This window comes from Canis lupus, chromosome 4 (genome assembly GCF_011100685.1).
Source record: "Canis lupus familiaris isolate Mischka breed German Shepherd chromosome 4, alternate assembly UU_Cfam_GSD_1.0, whole genome shotgun sequence".
In the NCBI taxonomy this organism is placed as follows: domain Eukaryota; kingdom Metazoa; phylum Chordata; class Mammalia; order Carnivora; family Canidae; genus Canis; species Canis lupus.
Genome location: NC_049225.1, coordinates 36140666 through 36161570, shown reverse-complemented (window position 1 = coordinate 36161570; position 20905 = coordinate 36140666). Strand labels below are relative to the sequence as shown.

The following is a 20905-nucleotide window of genomic DNA, read 5'->3' as shown; positions in this document are numbered from 1 at the left end:
CCTCCTTTCTCACACTCCTTTCTAAAAGTCAAAGGTATCAAAAAAAAAAAAAAAAAAAAGTCAAAGGTATCTTTTTCCTTACTTCAAGTAACTGTTATCACCAATAATTTTATACAGTTCTTGGTTTTGATATCTTCCAATAGTCTGACTATACTACTAGTGTGAAGAAAGGCATTCTGCTCATTTTAAGGTATTTCTTCAACAATTAAATGACATTTCTTTGCAATAAGTCATACTACAATTATAAAATATTAAGACCCAGAATGCAGACAAAATATGCAATATTTGGCCTTTCAGCACTAAAAGTCTATTTTAAAACCTCACTTTAGAGCATTATATAAATAACATATATTTTACAAATAAGATGAAAAGAGCTGATGGTTGCACTAAAAATCTTTTATTACACTCACATTTTCAAGCGTCTCATCAAGAATAATTGCACCATAGGTTGGTACTCCCATTTTATATTCCTTCCATTCATCCAAAATTTTTTCCACATCTTCACCTTGAGGCAGCAAAAACGGACAATGACTGAAGAGTATACATAGTGTTAAGGAAGCTCCTTTCTCTCTAAATACAGCTTAAGTACTTATTATATACAGATAGAAATCTACTTAAAACAACTTATGAATATTATATGAAATTACTCAAATCCTCACCTAAATTTCTCCTCCTTGCTTTTTTCCCCACATTGGTTTTCTCCTGAACAAGTCACTGCTAACTTCTGCATTTAGCCTAGACACAGATCAGGTAAGCTTTGCATAATCAAAGTCTTAGATTTCCAAGTTAACATGAATAAATTCAGGACCATGTGAACAAGTCAAATACTGAGTCGAATTCACCACATCAGGAGTCAATACTTAGTCTCACTCAGGAGTCTCTTAGTCATACTAAATGAGAGCAAGAAACAAAAGTACAGTATACATATACAATAGTGAAAAGTAGAAACCATCAAAACAAGTAAAAAGTGGTTAACACTAGGGATGAATTATACCACCACTCTACTGTTGAATGTCTTTACCAAGTACATGAATTAATTGCTTATATAATTAAAACATTTTTAAGGGGAGCCTGGGTGGCTCAGCTGGTTAAGTGTCTGCCCTCGGCTCAGGTCATATCCCAAGTTATTGGGCCATTTATTTATTTATTTATTTATTTAGATTTTTTATTTTATTTTATTTTTTTGAGAGACACAGAGAGTGGCAGAGACGTAAGCAGAGGAATAAGCAGGCCCTGTGGAGAGCCTGATGTGGAACTTGATCCCAGGACCCTGGGAACACGCCCTGAGCTGAAAGCAGACGCTCAACCTCTGAGCCACCCAGGTATCCCAAGTTACTGGGCCTTTACACAGTATAGGTGATGCTTGAACAACACAGGTTTGAAATGCATGGGTCTACTTATATGCAGATTTTTTTTTCAGTAAGTACAGTACAAAACTGTAAATGTATCTCCTCTTCGTTATGGTTTTAATGACATTTTCTTTTCTCTAGCTTAGTTTACTTTGAGAATACAGTATATAATACATATCACATGCAAAATAGGAATTAATCAACTATTTTACCAGTAAGGCTTCTGGTCAATAGTAGGTTATTAGCAGTTAAGTTTTGGGGAGTCAAAAATTATACACACATTTTACTACACAGAATGTCAGGACCCCAATGCCCATATTGTTCAAGGGTCAATTGTAGTTCTAAAATATATGTTACACTGATTAAAGAAAGTAAGAATTTGAAGCACATGTCCACTTGTATTATATGCATTAAGAAAAAAATCCAGTTTTTTTTACTTTCCCTTTTTATAAAACTGACATTTTTTGCATAAACATGAAAAATCTGCTCTAGATATATTTTAGACAGTAATCTCCCTCCAAAATCCTACCATGATCTTAGATGATAACCTTTTTGATTCCTCATTGACTTCTTCCTATTTAATCAAACAGCTTGATCATTTCGGAACTAAAATGTCTCTTCAGTCTTTTCTTTGTAGTCCCTCTACTATGGTTTAGGACCTTATTGCTATGATCTCAAGTTATTTGACAGCCCATTCTATGGTTTAACCTATCCTACCAAATAAAGCTTCTTGAATACCATTTTGAGCATAATATTCCTTAGCCTTGTTCAAAAATGTTTTATGGGTAACAGTCATTAGAACAAAGTGTTTCATTCATTTTCTACAATGACCTGGACAAGGGAGGGCTTATTTCATGGAGCTCAAAGAAAATTATAGGGGGTTAATAAGTACAATGACTATTTTCATTCTTACTCCAATTCTAGCACAATACAGTGAATTTGTGGGTAAAGAAAAAGAATAGAAAATAGAAACTTTATTTTTAAAAAAGATTTTATTTATATATTCATGAGAGACACAGGGAGAGAGAGAGAGGCAGAGACCTAGGCCAAGCAAGAAGCAGGCTCCCTACAGGAGTGTGACGCAGGACCCAATCCCAGGACCCCGGGATCATAACCTGAGCCAAAGGCAGATGTAATCACTAAGCCACCCAACCACTGAGCGACCCAGGTGTCCCAATAAATAAATCTTTAAAAATAATTATAATAATCTTGAATTTTCGGGATCCCTGGGTGGCGCAGCAGTTTGGCGCCTGCCTTTGCCCCAGGGCGCGATCCTGGAGACCTGGGATCGAATCCCACGTCGGCCTCCCAGTGCATGGAGCCTGCTTCTCCCTCTGCCTGTGTCTCTGCCTCTCTCTCTCTCTCTGTGTGACTATCATAAATAAATAAAAATTTATAAAAAAAAAATCTTGAATTTTCAAGTGTTATCTTTTATAACAAACAAGCTTCTATCTTATTTGTAAATAGGAGAAAAAGACCTTTGAAAACAAAGACTTCTTTGTATTAGCCACAAAACTAAAAACATTGCTTTTAACATATTAAGTATTCAATAATTATTTAAGAATCTCTATCCCGAAAGGTAGCAATCTGATTAAAGATCATCTGACTGGGGCACCTAGGTAGCTCAGTTTGTTAATAAGCATCTACCTTCAGCTCAAATCATGATCCCAGAGTCTTGGGATCAAGCCCCACCTCGGCTCTCTGCTCAGTGAGGAGTCTGCTTCCCCCTCTCCCACCCCTTCCCCTACTCATGCTCTCTTTCTCTCAAATAAATAAATAAATATTTTAAAAAATAAAGATCATCTGGGGTAGCCCGGGTGGCTCAGCAGTTTAGCACCGCCTTCACTCAGCTCAGGGCGTGATCCTGGAGACCCAGGATCAAGTCCCACATTGGGCTCCCTGCATAGAGCCTGTTTCTCCCTCTGCCTGCGTCTCTACCTCTCTCTCTGTGTCTCTCGTGAATAAATAAAATCTTTTAAAAATATTAAAAAATAAAAATAAAGATCATCTGATTAAATGGAACAGCAAGAAGTAAAAAACAGATCAGTTCTAGAAATAAGTTGGTTATTTCTGAAAGAGAAAATCAAATTTAATTCTAATCACCATATACATTTCAAGGAATCCTCTACATCAAAATTAAAATACTATTAAATTCTGTCTACTATTTATATTTGACAAATTTTAGAAATCAAGTATGTTTACCTAATAAGTTTTAAATCTCAAAGACAATCAAAAGGAAATCTGTGCTAAAATATTTTATTAGCAATAATGAAGACAGTCATTATAGTAATAAAAAGGATATCAGCTTTAGCAAAGTCTCTTATCCCACACTGAGGTAATCCTGGTGTGTTCTGCATGTAGAAATCCAAGTAAAACCAATGGGCAAGTTCAATCTGAAAACACACTCGGATAGCATTGTCTCTTTCCTCACTGGGAATATGCAAAATAAATCGGCTGTCAAAAACAAAAAACATTTAAATTACATTTACAAACCGTAATGATTTTAATCTATTTAACTACCTCATCCCTGACCCACCAACATAAAAAAGAAACCAAGAGCAGGGCTGATCAAGGAGGCAAAATTGGGGGGAAATTACTACAGGAAGAGGAGTCTGGAAGGCAGCTATGTTCACCCCTATACTAATGCTGCACAGGGAAGAAGAGTCTGGGGAAAAAAAAGTTTATCACAGTTATCTCACTCAGATTTTAAGAGGCCATTTACCCTTTGTTAACAAGTACAAAGATAATCTTAAGAGCTCATATAAAGGGGAACAAGAAAACAACTTTCAGTAGGATTTCCTCTCATGATTGCTAACATTTTCTAATATATACAAATATATTCATTCATTCAAACAGGAATGATGTTAGCTGCTTCATCTTTAAAGTATTACATTTTTTTAAAAGATTTTATTTATTCATAAGAGACACAGAGAGAGAAGCAGAGAGACACAGGCAGAGGGAGAAGCAGGCTTCCCGCAGGAAGCCCGATGTGGGACTTGATCTCAGGACCCTGGGATCACTCCCTGAGCCAAAGGCAGGCGCTCAACCACTGATTTACAGCTAATTTTTCAGCAAAAATTATGCAGGCCAAAAACGAGTGGCTTACATATTTAGAATGCTGAAAGGAAAAAAATCTACAACCAAGAACAATCTACCTGGCAAAATTATCATTCAGAATTGAAGAAAAGATAAACAGTTACTGACACAAAAGTGAAAGGAGTTCAACACCATTAAACCAGCCTTAAAGAATACTAGAGACTTCTCTAAGTATAAAAGAAAAAGCCATAATTAGAAAAAAAAAAATTATGAAAGGAAAAAAAACTTCATGAGTAAAAGCAAACATACACTAAAAGTAACAGAGCAATCACTTATAAAGCTAACATGAAGGTTGAAAGACAAAAGTAGTCAAATCAATTGTATCTAAAAAATTAGTTAAGGAGACTCACAAAACAAAAAGATGTAAAATATGACAACATATACATAAAGCATGAGGAATGGTAAAAATGGAATTCTTTTAGAATGTGTTCAAACTGAAGTGATCAACTGAAGCATGCTATACATTTAGGAGGTTATATATGAATCTCAGGGTAACTACAAACCAAAAACCTGTAATAGGCACAGTAAAGTAAGAAAGAAAGCCAAATTTAACACCAAAGAAAGTCCTCAGCACAAGGAAAGAGCAAGAAGACCGAACAGAGAGCAACTGCATAACAACTGGAAAGCAATTAACAAAATGCAAGTATACACCTACCAATAATTAATTTTCAGCTTTTTAAAATTCAACTAATTAACATATAGTATTAATTTCAGAGGCAGAGTTCAGTGATTCAGTCTTATATAATACAAAGTGCTCGTTATATCACATGCCCACTCTAATGTCCATCACCCAGTTACCCCATCCCCCATCCCACCCCTCCAGCAACCCTGTTTGTTTCCTATGATTAAGAGTCTCTCACGGTTTGTCTCCCTCTCTGATTTCATCTTGTTTATTTTTCCTTCCCTTCCCCTATGCTCCTGTTTTGTTTCTTAAATTCCATATGAATGAGATCATATAATTGTCTTTAACTGATTCACTTTTTTTTTTTTTTTAAGATTTTATTTCTTTATTCATGAGAGACACAGAGAAAGAGGCAGAGATGTAGACAGGCAGAGGGAGAAGCAGACTCCCCATGGGGTACCCAATGTGGGACTCAATCCCAGAACCCTAGGATCCGGATCTGAGCCAAAAGCAGACTCTCAACCACCAAGCCACCCAGGTACCCCTCTGATTGACTTATTTCACTCAGCACAATACCCTCTAGTTCCATCCACGTTGTTGAAAATGGCAAGCTTTTTTTTTTTTTTTGATGGCTGAGTAGTATAGTCCATTGAGAATTACTAATATTATTTTTTATATATATTGGAGAATACTTTAAATGTAAATGGTCTAAAGGCTCCAAACGAATGACATGGGGTGACAGAACAAACAACAACAAAAGAAGACTCAGCTATACACTGCTTACATAAGACTTACTTCAGACCTAAAGATACCTATTGACTGAAAGTGATGAGATGGAAAAAAGATAGTCTATGCAAATGAAAGTGGGGCAGGGGAGACCAGGAATATATATATGTGTGTGTGTGTGTGTGTGTGTGTGTATATATATATATATATATATGACAAAACAGACCTCAAAACAAATACTGTAACAAGAGGCAAAGAAGGGCATTACCTAATGGTAAAAGTATCAATAAAAAAAAAAGATATAACAATTGTAAATATATGTACCCAACACTGAAGCACCTAAATAAAGCAAGTATTAACAGACATAGGAGAAATTGACAGTAATACAACAGGGAATGTGAACACCCCACTCACATATACTGATTGATAGATCATGCAGGCAAAAAAAAAAAAAAAAAAAAATTCAGTAAGGAAATAGTGTCTTTGAATGTCACAACAGACCAAATGGACTTAACATATACATACAGAATATTCCATACCATAATAGAGTACATATTCTTTTCCTTTTTTTTTTTTTTTTAAACACATTCTTATCAAGTACCCATGAAACATTTCCCAGGATGGATCACACATTAGGCTACAAAACAAGTCTCCGTAAATTTAAGGCTGAAATCATATCATGCATCTTTTCCAACCACAACAGTATAAAACTAGAACTCAATTATAAGAAAAAAAAACTACAACGGCACCTGAGTGGTTCAGTCAGTTAAGTGTCTGACTTCAGCACAGGTTAAGATTCAGTCCTGGGATCAAGCCCTGTGTCAGCTCTCCCTCTCCTTTTGCCCCCCCTCCCCCCCCCAGCTCTTACACACGTTCTCAAATAAAGTCTTTAATAAAAAATTTAAAAATAAAAGGAAAAAAAAACTAGGAAAAACACAAACCATGGAGACTAAACAACATGCTACTAAGCAACCAATAGGTCAAAGAAGAAATTAAAGAGGAAATTTAAAAATACATGGCAACCAGTAACACTGAAAATAGAACAGTCCAAAATCTTTAGGATGTAGCAAAACAGCTGTAAGAGGGAAACTTATAGCAATACAGGCCTGCTCATGAAACAAGAAGAATCTCAAACAATCTAACATTAATTACATCTAGAGGAATTAAAAAAGGAACAAACCCAAAGTTAGCAGAAAAAAAGGGAATAATAAAGATCAGAGCACAAATAAATGATAAACTAAAAAAGATCAATGAAACCAAGAGCTTGTTCCTTGTAAATACAAACAAAATTGATAAACCTTTAGACCCATCAAGAGAAAAATAGAAAAGACCCAAATAAATAAAATCAGAAAATAAGAACTGACACCACAGAAAAACAAATGATTAAGAGGCTACTATGAAAAATTATATTCCAACAAACCGGACAACTTAGAAGAAACAGATAAATTCTTAGAAACCTATAATCTTCCAAAAATGAATCAGGAAGAAACAGAAAATCTGAACAGACTGATTCTTAGTAACAAAATTGAATCAGTAATCCAAAAAGTCCCAAAAAACAAAGTCCAGGACTAGACTGATTGACAAATTAATTCCACCAAACATTTAAAGAGTTAATACCTAATTGTCTTCAAACTATTCCAAAAAATACAAGTAGGAAAATTTCCAAATACTTTCTACGAGGCATTACCCGGATACCAAAACACTACAAAAGAAAACTATAGGCCAATATCCCTGATAAATAGACACAAAAATCCTCAACAAAATATTAGCAAACTACATATAACAATATATAAAAAGAATCTTTGCCACTATCAAGTGAGATTTACTCCTGGGATGCAAGGACAGTTCAATATTCACAAATCAACCAACATGATACACCACATTAACAAAATGAAGGATAAAAATCATATGATCATCTCAACAGATGCAGAAAAAGCATTTGGCAAAATTCAACATCTACTCATGATAAAAACTCAAAAAAAACAGTGGATTTAGAGAAAGGATACCACAACATATAAAGGCCATATATAACAAATCCACAGCTTATATCATACTCAGTGGTGAAAAACTAAGCTTTTTTTTTCTCTAAGATTGGGCACATGAGATAAGGATGCCCACTCCTGTCACTTATTCAACACAGTATTCAAAGGCTTAGTTGAAGCAAACAAGAAAAAGAAATAAAAAGGCATCAAAACTGGTTAAGGCAGAAATAAAACTGTCAATGTATGTAGATATACACAGAAAACTATAAAGAGTCAACAACAAAAAAAAAAAAAACCCTTAGAAGTAAATGAATTCATAAAGTTACAGGATACAAAGTTAATATATAGAAATCTGTTGCATTTCATGCACTGATAATGAAGGAGAATAAGAAAACAGGGGCACCTGGGTGGCTTTTGGCTCAGGTCGTGATCCTGGGGTCCTGGGATCAAGTCCCTTATCAAGCTCCCTACAGGGAGTCTGCTTCTCCCTTTGCCTAAGTCTCTGCCTCTTTGTGTGTGTGTATCTCATGAATAAATAAATAAAACCTTTAAAAAGAAAAAAAGAAAGAAAATCTCATTTACAACTCCACCAAAAAAAATAAAATACCTAGTAATAAATTTAACCAAGGAGGTTAAAGATCTATACCCTAAAAACTATAAAACACTGATGAAAGAAATTAAAGCCAACACAAATGGAAAGACATTCCATGCTCATGGATTGAAGAATTAATATTTTTAAAACATCCAGACTACCTAAAGCAATCTATAGATTTAATGCAATTCCTATATCAAAATACCAATAGCATTTTTCAGAGGTAGAATAATCCTAATATTTGTAATGGAACCACAGAAGATCCTCAACAGTCAGTCTTCTTGAGAAAGAACAAGAAAGATGGAGATACCACACTCTCAGATTTCAACATATAGCAAGCTGGGATGTGTCAGGCTCCCTGCTCAGCAGGGCATTTGCTTCTCCCCTCTCCCTTTGCTCAGGCTTATTCTCTCTCTCTTTCTAGTAAGTAAAGTAAGTAAGTAAGTAAGTAAGTAAGTAAGTAAATAAATAAATAAATAAATAAATAAATAAGAGGGGCACCTTGTGGCTCAGTTGGCTAGGCAAGTTGGTTGCTTTCTTGGTTTTGGCTCAGTTCATGATCTTGCAGTTGTGGGATCAAGCCCGACATCAGGCTCTGCGCTGAGCACAGAGTCTGCTTTAAAATCTCTCCCTCTCCCTTATGCTCATTTACTCTCTCTAATAAATAAATAAAATCTTAAAAGAAAAAGATATACCACCAAGCTATAATCATCAAAATAGTATGGTACTAGCACAAAAACAGACACATACATCAATGGAACAGAGAACCCAGAAATAAGCCCATATTTATAAGGTCAATTAATCTATGACAAAGGATCCAAGAATATATATGGGAAAAGATAGTCTCTTCAATAAATGGTGCTAGGAAAACTGGATATCTACATACAAGAGTATGAAACTGGGCTCTTTTGTAACACCATACACAAAAATAAACTCAAAATGGAGTAAAGATCTAACTGTAAAACATGAAACTGTAAAACTCCTGGAAGAAAACATAGGCAGTAATTTCTTTGGTATCGAACTTAGCAACATTTTTCTGGGTATGTCTCCTCAGACAAGAAAACAGAAGCAGAAAATAAACCACTGGGACTACATCAAAATAAAAAGTTTCTGCACAGCAAAGGAAACCATCAACAACACAACAAAACAATCTACTGAATGTAAGATATTCTGATAAAGGGTTAATGTCCAAAAATATATAAAGGACTTACACAACCATCAAAAAATAATCTGATTAAAAATAGCAGAGGACATGAGTAGACATTTTTCCAAAGACACAGAGATGCCAAAGAGACACATGAAAAGATGTTCAACATCATTCATCATCAGGGAAATGCAAATCAAAACTATAATGAAATATCATCTTATACCTGTTCAGAATGACCAAAATGAAAAGGACAAGAAATAAGTGCTGGCAAGCATGTGGAGAAAAAGAAACCCTCTTGCATGGTTGGTGGGCATTTAAACTAGTGCAGCCACTGTTGAAAATAGTTGAAGGTTGCTCAAAAAATTAAAAAAATAGAAATACCAATAATTCCATAATTTCTTAGGGTATTTACCCTAAGAAAACAAAACACCAATTCAAGAAGATATACACACCCCTATGTTTATTGTAGCATTATTTACAATAGTCAAGATATAGAAGCAAACCAAGTGCCCATCAATATACAATGAGGATATATATGTGCATATGTACATACATATTTACAATGGAACATCACTCAGCAATAAAAAAGAATAAGAACTCGCCATTTGCAAGAACATGGAGGGACTTAAAGAGTATTATGCCAAGTGAAACAACTCAGAAAAATGCTGTATGATTTCACTTATGTCTGGAATCTAAACAAATGAATAAACAAAACAGAAACGGGCCCATAAATACAGAGACAATATGGCTGCCACAGAGGAAGGAATTAGGGGGATGGGCAAAATGGGTAAAGGAAAGCGCAAGTCACAGAGATGAAAGGTACGATATAAGGAATATAGTCAATGGTATTTTAATAGCATTTGTACAGTAGATAGATGACAGCTATACTTACGGTGAGCATAACAGAGTCGAATCACTTACTATATGTCTCAAACTAATGTAATACTGTGTCAGCTCTACTTTCATTTTTAAAAAGGGAGAGGGGAAGAGAAAGGTCCACTTATGTAACAGAAGATGGTCTACTCTTCTTTCACTCCTTTGAATCAGAAGTTTCTCCCATAAGAGTGGGGGAAGGAAGAACAACTCCTGAGGTTCTTTTCTAACTTTAGCTGATAGGTTTGGGTGTTGGTACCCCAAAGCAAAACCAGTTTTCAAGGATTCCAAGTGTAAGAGCTAACACCCTATCCACTCACATAAAAGAGAAGCCTATCAATAAATAAGCCCCTTATAGTCTCATCTTAAATATGAAACAGTAACAAAAAATCATCCAACATCAAAGGAAAATCTAAGGCATGACACAGAAAAATTTACATTAAAAAACTGGCCCTGGAACACCCAGGTGGCTCAGTGGTTGAGTGTCTGCCTTCAACTCAGGTCATGATCCTGGGGTCCTGGGATGGAGTCTTGCATCAGGCTCCCCACAGGGAGCCTGCTTCTCCCTCTGCCTATGTCTGCTTCTCTCTGTCTCTCATGAATAAATAAATCTTAAAAAAAATAAAAATTAATAAAAATTAAAAACTGGCCCTGAAGATAGTGTTGAGGTTATCTTCTAGAATCCTGGACCACCTGAGAGCATAAGTGTGAGAAGAGAAACAGGCATTTTAGTCCTATAAGGACTCAGAAGTTTACTTCCTAGTAACACCCTCAAAGGAAATCACTCTAGAATGCGCACTGGCAAAACAAGAATGAAAACCGAGAAAGCATAAAAGATGAGATTTAAGAGATAAAAGATACAACCTGGGAGAGCCATGAAAGGGAATTCTAGCAGGCCAGTTGTTTGGCAAGTCCAGGGAACCAGCAGTCTTGACTGAGCCGGTAGGGAGGTCTCCAAGACAGCATGCTCCAGGAAAAAAGAATTCTGACTAAGGACATAATAAAGGAGCAGACAGGTGGAGGGGAGAAAGTATTTTGAATGTGTTGGGGAAGAGAGGTAAATGTACAAGAGAATCATAATCCAAATATTAAGCAAAAGCCAAACTCAGAACAACAACAACAACAAAAAAAAAAAAAAAAAAAAAAAATCAAAAGAAAAGAAAAGAAAAAAGTAGCCAGAAAGAGGGGCTCCTGGCTGGCTCAGCCAGTGGAGCATGTAACTCCTGATCTTGGGGTTGAGGTAGAGCCCTAAGCTGGGTATAGAGATTACTTAAAATCTTAAAAATAAATAAATAAACAAAAAAGAATGAGGGGGACACCTGGGTGGCTCAGCAGTTGAGCTTCTGCCCTCGGCTCAGGGGGTGATCCCAGAGTCCTGGGATCGAGTTCGACATCGGGCTTCCTGCATGGAGCCTGCTTCTCCCTCTGCCTGTGTCTCTACCTCTCTCATGAATATAAATAAAATCTTAAAAAAAAAAAAAAAAAGAATGAGGGAATAATGAAGAAAGCATATGCTTCTTTCTGCAAAAGAAAAAACTATAAAAGGCAGCATCATTTTGACCAATTAGAGAATGTAAGAAAGGAGAATTCATTTTGGCATTTTCTCTCGGGATCTTTACCAGGGTTTCCTAACTATGGCTAGAGGGAAAAGAAACAAAATCCTAGCCATTGTAAACTTGCCTCTACTGTGAAAAAGATGTACCTAGTTATATCATATAACAAATGCTATTATTCTTGTTCAGCTTTTGCAATCAACCAATAGTAAAAAGTCTAACAGCCCTCATAAGGTTACAAAAGAACATAAACATTACCAATTTTTTAAAAGACTTTATTTATTTATTCATGAGAGACAGAGAGAGAGAGAGAGAAAAAGAGAGAGAGAAAGAGAGAGAGAGAGGCAGAGACACAGGCAGAGGGAGAAGCAGGCTCCATGCAGGGAGCCCGACGTGGGACTCGATTCTGGGTCTCCAGGATCATGCCCTGGGCTGAAGGCGGCGCCAAACCGCTGAGCCACCAGGGCTGCCCACATTACCAATTTTTAAGTTCACCTGAATAGAAGCTAAAGGAATGTGTTAAGAAGGAAAAGGAAGGGGATCCCTGGGTGGCGCAGCGGTTTGGCGCCTGCCTTTGGCCCGGGGCGCGATCCTGGAGACCTGGGATTGAATCCCATGTCGGGCTCCCGGCGCATGGAGCCTGCTTCTCCCTCTGCCTGTGTCTCTGCCTCTCTCTCTCTCTCTCTCTGTGTGACTATCATAAATAAATAAAAATTAAAAAAAAAAAAAGGAAAAGGAAGAAAAGATGTGGCATTGATTGCCTCACCTTATCAAATACAGACTCAATATGCTGTCCATAAGTTCATAAAGCAGAAATAAAAAGTCACAAAGGTAACCAACAGAACAATTTAAAATAGTGACATAAGGGATGCCTGGGTGGCTCAGACAGTTAAGCGTCTGTCTTCAGCTCAGGTCATGATCCCAGGTTCTGGGATCCAGTCCCACAATGGGCTCCTTGCTCAGCAGACAGCCTGCTTCTCTTTCTGCCTGCAGCTCCCCCTGCTTGTTGCATCCTCTCTCGCGCGCTCTCTCTGACAAATAAAATATTAAAGAACAACAACAAAAAAAAACAGAATAGCAATATAACTGTATCAGAAGTAGAGCAAAGGCAACAGTACCTGTGGTTAACTAAACTCTCACCTAATATCTACCAAGGTTAATTAAATTCTCAATCTAACACCTGAAGTTGATAAAAAGAAACTTGTCCAACTATATTTTAAAATACTGAATTATCTACCAGAAAAATTCAACACTAAACAGGTAAAAGTCTGGAGAGCAGAACTGAGATAAAAAGGGATAGGGAAGAAGACGGCTGCTTTTCTTTTATAACTTCACTTGTACTCTTTGATTTTTAACCTTACATGAGTACATCTTTTTAACAGCTAAAAGCTTTTTAAAAATATTTTTATTGAGGTTCGATTTGCCAACATATACTATGACACCCAGTACTCATCCTGTCAAATGCCCTCCTCAGTGCCCATCACCCAGAGAAGCTGGTTTTATTTTTTTAATAAATTTATTTTTTATTGGTGTTCAATTTGCCAACATACAGAATAACACCCAGTGCTCATCCCGTCAAGTGCCCCCCCTCAGTGCCCTCCTCCCCTTCCACCACCCCTAGTTCGTTTCCCAGAGTTAGGAGTCTTCCATGTTCTGTCTCCTTTTCTGATATTTCCTACCCATTTCTTCTCCCTTCTCCTCTATTCCCTTTCACTATTATTTATATACCCCAAACGAATGAGACCATATAATGTTTGTCCTTCTCCGATTGACTTCACTCAGCATAATACCCTCCAGTTCCATCCACATCGAAGCAAATGGTGGGTATTTGTCATTTCTAATGGCTGAGGAATATTCCATTGTATACATAGACCACATCTTCTTTATCCATTCATAAAAGCTGGCTTTTTAAAGACACTTTATAAGAAAAAAGATGCTTCCTGGGTGGCTCATTTAAGTGACAGACTCTTGATTTCAGCTCAGATCATGATCTCAGGGTCATGAGACGGAGCCCTACAGTGGGCTGTGTATGGAGCTTAAGATTCTCTCTCTTCCTCTCCCTGTCCCCACCCTACATCATTCCACTGTGAGCACACACACCCATGCATTTTTTTCTCTAAAAAAAAAAAAAAAAAAAGGAACAAAGAAAACCAAAATTTTATTTTAACACATGAAAATTACACTTTGATGCTTTCATTCTGTGAATATTTTTGTTCTGTTTTAAAGATTTAAAAGTGTGTGCCAGGATGTCTGGCTGGCTCTGTTGGAGGAGCATGTGACTCTATCTCAGGTCGTGAGTTCAAGCCCCACATTGGGTGCAGAGATTACTAAAAATAAAAAAATTAAAATAGGGGCACCTGGGTGGCTCAATCAGTTAGGTCTGCCTTCAGCTCAGGTCATTACCCTGGAGTCCCAGGATAAAGTCCCACATTGCGCCCCAAATCGCGCTCCCTGGTCAATGAGGAGTCTACTCACTTCTCCCTCTGCCCCTCACCCCACTCATGCACATGTGCCCTCGCTAATAAATAAAATCTTAAAAAATAAAAATATGTATATACATATATGCTTTTCACTGTTATGTTATGGGAAAAATTTCTCCACTTCACAAAATGTCATTGTTTCAATTTTCCTACAGATAAAAACATCAGTAGAACTATGATTAGTACAAAAATGCTGCGGAATTGAACACTAAAATGGCAACCTGAAGATGGGCACAAATTATTTGATTACTTACACAATCACCAAAACAGCAGCAACATTACTTGCCAGTAAATACCTTTCTCCTTTTAACACTAGAGTGGACTCACCATTTAATTCTTTTTTTTTTTTTTTTTAAGGGTTTATTTATTCATGAGAGACAGAGAGAGAGAAAGAGAGAGGCACAGACAGACACAGGCAGAGGAAGAAGCAGGCTCCATGCAGGGAGCCCAAAGTCGGACTCGATCCCCAGTCTCCAGGATTGCGCCCTGGGCTGAGGGTGGCGCTAAACCGTTGAGCTACCCGGGCTGCCCTCACCATTTAATTCTTAAAGGGGTTTTTAAAGAACTCCAAGTACGTCTTTAAAAGAGAAACAACTGGGCAGCCCAGGTGGCTCAGCGGTTTAGCGCTGCCATTGGCCCAGGGTATGATCCTGGAGACCTGGGATCGAGTCCCACGTCAGGCCCCCTGCATGGGGCCTGCTTCTCCCTCTGCCTGTGTCTCTGCCTCTTTCTGTGTGTGTCTCATGAATAAATAAAATCTTCAAAAAGATAAAAATATAAATAAAAGAAACCACTTAAGTTGTAGTTATCAATTTTAACTTTAAAAATATGCTTTTCAAGTATTTAATAGGCTAATTTAAATAATGAAAAAATCTTTCACTTAACGTCAAAAATCATGGTGCAAAAGAGGCAAATATCACCATAAAATGGAGATTTACATTTTACACACAAGTTTACTAGAATGTTCACTAGAACAGTATAGACAACAGTCTTTCCTTCCTCTCCTCTAATTTATTCTATCCAGAAATAACTAGTGTTTTTCAGTTTGATATATATTCTCTCACTCTTCTTGTACATACACATACACACACATTTAAAAGCTTGTTTTAACCAAAGGCATCATGGCAGCGTTTTAGCGCCCGCCTTCAGCCCTGGGCGTGATCCTGGGGCCCTGGGATCGAATCTGATTCTGGACTTCTCCCTCTGCCTGTGTGTGTCTCTCGTGAATAAATAAATAAGATCTTAAAAAAAAAAAAAAAAAAAAAGGCATCAAATGATTACTATGCTCAATAATAGTATACTGTACACATTTCAAGACAAAAATATCTTCCCTAGTTTACTGTTTGCTAACTGCCTTAGTAATTTCTAATGGCTGCAGGGTATCCAAGTAAACGAAATGTTACATATGAAACCATCTGAAAAATAACATTCCACCTCTTAGATTATAAGCAGTCTAATGGTTACAAAGTCACATCTTAAAAACATGGTCTCCCACTCTAATTCTTCACATCAAAATCATTGTCAATTTTACAGTTCTCCAAAAATTATTACTATATGATCAATGAAGTAGACAAGATTAGCAAGAATATGTAATTTATCAAAAATTATTAAAAACAAAAAACCTCTTTAATATGCTAATAATAAACGGAATTGGTGAAAACATAAAAACAAGAGTCAAGACCAAACTCATAAATCAAGAGGTACTTAAAAGAACAAGAGTGCAGAAAAATTAACCTTTTTCCACTTAAGCTTCATTTTTATAGAAATTAAACATAAATTGTAAGTAAATTTATTTCTAAAAAACCCACAATCAAAAAAGCCTGAATTGTTTACATTAAAAATCTTTAATCAACAAAATATTATAATACAAACTTTTAAATAGCATTATTTTTAAAACTTGAAGTTTTAAGAAATGGTTATTTGGTTTATTAGTTGAATAGCTAGCCCTGATTTTTAAACATATAATCCTTATTTATATAGCCAAACACAATAATTGCAAAAATGTTACTCTCCTTTCTTAAAGGAAAAAAATGTTACCCTATTCCAAAAGATTTGTATAAAATTGCTTAAATACATTCACTGGAAAATGGAAAACCAAGAATCATTAACACTCAACAGATGTTTAACGTATTGTTTATATAACACAATTATTTTGTGAGTAAACAGGTTCTACATAAAATCAATCACCTTCATAATGGTTGCTAGGACTTCTTTAAAAGATGTAATCCTGCATAGTATACAAAATAAACCCACGCTAGTAGGAGGATTATTTTAGATGCCTGTAAAAGATTACCTATCTTTTTGTTTAATCTGTATCCGTATTAATCCATACATACTATTACTCACCTTTTCAAACACAGTCATCTTTACTTTTTTCCTAACTATAAAATACACACCCCTTTAAAAAATCTTGGAAATCTTGAAAAATAAAAAAATAAAAATTGTAACCCCACTTCTCGTACATATTTGTCCAGTCATTTATCCACACAGATATACATACATCATTTCTCTTATGAAATTTGGGATCTAGAAAAATAAGTGCATTTTTAATGGTTGAATTGAGACACCTGGGTGGCTCAGTGGTTCAGGGTCTGTCTTTGGCTCAGGGCATGATCCCGGAGTCCCGGAATCAAGTCCCACGTCGGGCTCCCTGCATGGAGCCTGCTTCTCCCTCTGCCTGTGTCTCTGCCTCTCTCTCTCTCTGTCTCTGTCTCTCATGAATGAATAAATAAAATATTTTTTTTTAAAAAAAGGTTGAATTGATCAAATCCCAAAAATCATAATCATGCCATCACCAAAGCACAGCAACATTCTTATTAGTTCTAAAAATTAGTCTATTTACTTATCTACATGTACTTTTGTAAGGTTTAAAATGTTAGACTTGACTTTCAGTACCATCTACCTGGGGTAGGAGAGAAAAAGCACAGGCACTGAGAGAAAAAGGCCTAGGTTTCAAATCTTGAGTTTCTAAATTACCAAAAATAGGACCTTGAGTAAATTACAAAACGATTCTGTTTATCAGATGAAAATAACTGCACCTACCAAACAGAGGTTGTTCAGAGGATTAAATAAAACGTTATGTGTGAAGGGAGCACCCAATGCCTGGCATATAACAATACCTCCGCAACATTAGTTCTTTCCTTCTCATCCAAAAGAAAAAAACGGAGGCGTGAATGCAAAACAACAATTAAAAGACGTCTACACATAAATACTGTAAATGTACTTGAAAAGATGTTATTTTACCAGAGCTTTTTTACTCAATTGTAATTTATTTCACAATGCACTTAGCCAGCGACAACGCAGGGTATTACTGCACCAAAAATTTTACTTCGGGAAAAAAAAAAATATTTTAAGTGCATTTCTCCTAAGTTTGGCTATCTGAAATCATCGCTCACAAGAGGGAAGAATGCAAAGAACTCCTCTTGTATTAGTGTATCAGGAGTTAAAACGCTGACGACTGAGAATTTCCTTTAAGGAAAATTAAAGGATGAAAGAAAACTCTCGATTTCCCCCCCTCCCAGTGACAAGTTTGGGAATGAACAAGACAATAATTTCTTTTTTTATTATTTTTTATTATAAATTTATTTTTTACTGGTGTTCAATTTGCCAACATCTAGCATAACCCCCAGGGCTCATCCCGTCCCCCAGTCACCCGCACCCCCACCCCCCGCCCCCCTCCCCTCCCTTCCCCCACCCCTAGTTCGTTTCCCAGAGTTAGGAGTCTCTCATGTTCAAGACAATAATTTCTAACAATTTAGGAAATGCCACGGACGTAAGAACACATGGGCGAAAAGGTAAGTTTGAATCTGCTCCCTGCGTAGGTCCGGGAGCGTAGGAATAAGACTTAAAACCCTGAGGTCTTTGGACAAAACTGAGGGATGAGACAGAGGGAGAAGGGGAAGACGGTCTATAAAAGTCAGAGGCAGAAAAAAACAATGGGAGGGAGAGGGAGCAGACGAGAAACGCTCCAGAGCCCGGCTCGGGTGCAGCGGCTGCACTTGCAGGAAAGCCAGAGTTGGGGAGCTGAGAAAATGAGGAAATCCCGGCGCCCTGCGAGGGAGGACCCGGGGCTGCGGCGGAAGGACAGCGCGGGGCAGCCCGACCGGGGGCGAGCGGGGACAGCGTGCAGCCGCGGGACCCGAGAGCCAGGACAAGGCTGCGCGCAGGGTGCCGAGACGCAGCGGCCCCCGCGGTCGGCCAACGAGGGGGAAAACCAGGAGGGGACGGCGGGGCCAGGGCGGCCCGCGGCGACGCGGTACCTGCAGAGATCGTCCAGGACGCTGCCGGGAATCTCCACCCGTTTGGTCTCCATGATGAGGACCCACAGCAGGAGCAGGGCATCCCGGCTCCGCGCGGCCGGGACCGAGGGTGCGGCACGGAGACTCCGGCTCTCCCGAGAGCGGGCAGCGGCGGCGGCGCAGGCGGCGCAGGCGGCGGCGGCGGCGGCGGCGGCGTCTCCGGCGACGACGAGCGGAGGGAAGAGGCGGGACCCGCTCGCTTCCGTCCGGCGACCTCAGCCGGACCCGGGGGCGGGGCCAGAGCGCGGGGCGGAGCCGCGGGAGTCACGCCCCCGCTCTGCTTGAAAGGCCCAATAGGCAGCTGGAGAGCCGGAGCCCGAGCACGCGAGGCCAATGAAGCGTCTGTTTATTGGTCTGTCGTCTCCAATCCGTCTCCAAGCAGCTCGGCTGCTGCTCAGAAAACCAGCTTCCCGCCGCCTCGGAGCCCGGGGGGCCCGCGCACGCGCGCTGAGCCGCCTTTGCGCTCCCGGCGGGTCCGGGCGGCTCCTCGCGCACGTTTGCCGGGGTCTGAGCCGCCCGTCGGTGACTAGGCAGGCCCTCGCGGTCCTCCAGGGCCAGCCCCGAGGACGGTCCTGCGCGGCGCGCGTGTGCGATTACCGTCGCCGAGTGTCCCGCACAGGTACCCGTCGTCGCCCCATTCCTTTCAGGCCTCGCCAAGGGCCGTACCTCCTTTGACTACAAACACCTGAAGGGAGTTCTCTTTTTCCCTGGTGACCTACCTCTGCCTCTCCTCAGGCGACCCAGACAAAACTTTATCCCAGTCTCTGACACCTCGTGAGATCTGAGGAAATTCCGATTGCACCTGAACTCGGGATCTGCGTCTACTTCCTCCGCCACTCCAACCTGCTGCTCCTCGGTGATTCCTCATGCTGCTTAGTGGAGCCCAATCCATTTAGGATCTTGAAGAAAAATCTAGGTCTAGTCAGTTTTTTATCTACGTATTTAGATTGCATTTATTTGTTCATGAGAGACTTAGCCAAAGGGAGAAGCAGACTCCTTGCTGGGGGGCTGATGCGGAACGTGACCCAGAACCCCTCGGTCGTGACCTAAGCTGGAAGCACAGCTCCACCACCGAGCCACCCAGGCGCCCCCCGTTTGGGCTCCGACCTCCTTTTATATCCGCTCCACAGCAACCCACACGCACACCTGCTCACTCACGACTTTAATTCATTCTACCATTTAATCTTTCATCTTTTTCTTGATAAATGTCCTTTGTCATTACAACAGGTTCTCATTTCTCCTCATTAGTGCAAGAGCTGCAGAACCAGTACCTCTGCCTCCATCCTCGGCCTGTACAGCTGCCCAAGTTTTATTTTCTCTTGTTCAGATGTGAGCAGGTTCCTATTATTTACCTTCTGCTAACTCCCCTATATCAGCTTCTGATGTATGCTCAAACCCAAACTTGGTATAAAGAATCCTGCTAGCATCTATTTTACTCTCCTGTTTTTCATCTGTTTTCCATCTTTTTGCACCTTATTGGAGAACTCTTCAAATCTATCTTCCAGCCATATTCTGTTTTTACTTTTCTGGAGTTTTCTCTTGTTTTTCAAATGTTTCTTCATGGTGGTGTCATAGCCTTGCTTCATAGATTTCTTGTCCCTATGAAGATATTAACAATACATTTTTAGAGGCACCTGGGTGACTCAGTTAAGCGACCGACTCTTGATTTCAGCTCAGGTCATGATCTCAGGGTCATGAGATCGAGCCCTGTGTTAGGCTGTGTGCTGAGCGTGGAGCCTGCATAAGATTCCCTCTCTGCCCCTCTCTTCCTCTTTAAAAACAAAACAAAAACCAATATATTTCTGAAGTTTTCTTCTTCCTGAATAGTCTTTTCTTCCTCTCAGCTGCTTTTTGCTATTAATTTGGTCTCCATCTATCATACTGGGAGTTTTCTGGTGGTCCTCAACTATTCCCTCAAACTTAAGAGTATATAACTAGGGGCACCTGGGTAGCTCAGTTGGTTAAGCATCTGCCTTCAGTTCAGGTCATGGTCTCAGGGTCCTGTGATTCAGCCCCGTGCTCAGCAGGAAAACTGCTTTCCCTCTCCCTCTGCTTCTCCCCGCCCCCCCACAACTTGTGTGCATGCTTTCTTTCTCTCTGTCTCTGTCTCTCCAATAGATAATAAAAATAAAATCTTTAGAAAAAAAGAGTACGGGACACCTGGGTGGCTCAGTGGTTTGGTGCCTG

General features: G+C 38.9%; 1 protein-coding gene across 1 annotated transcript in view; it reads right to left on the bottom strand.

Annotated features, from left to right (window-relative positions):
• DCP2 (decapping mRNA 2) overlaps positions 1–18854 on the bottom strand; it is a 49454-nt gene extending 30600 nt beyond the window's left edge. The window contains exons 1-3 of the mRNA XM_038534602.1: positions 18680–18854; positions 3652–3803; positions 411–538 (exon numbers count right to left, since the gene is read on the bottom strand). Of these exons, the coding sequence (XP_038390530.1) occupies positions 411–538; positions 3652–3803; positions 18680–18732 (333 nt within the window). The 5' untranslated portion in view covers positions 18733–18854. The remainder of the gene's footprint in view (positions 1–410; positions 539–3651; positions 3804–18679) is intronic.
• Positions 18855–20905: the final 2051 nt, after the last annotated feature.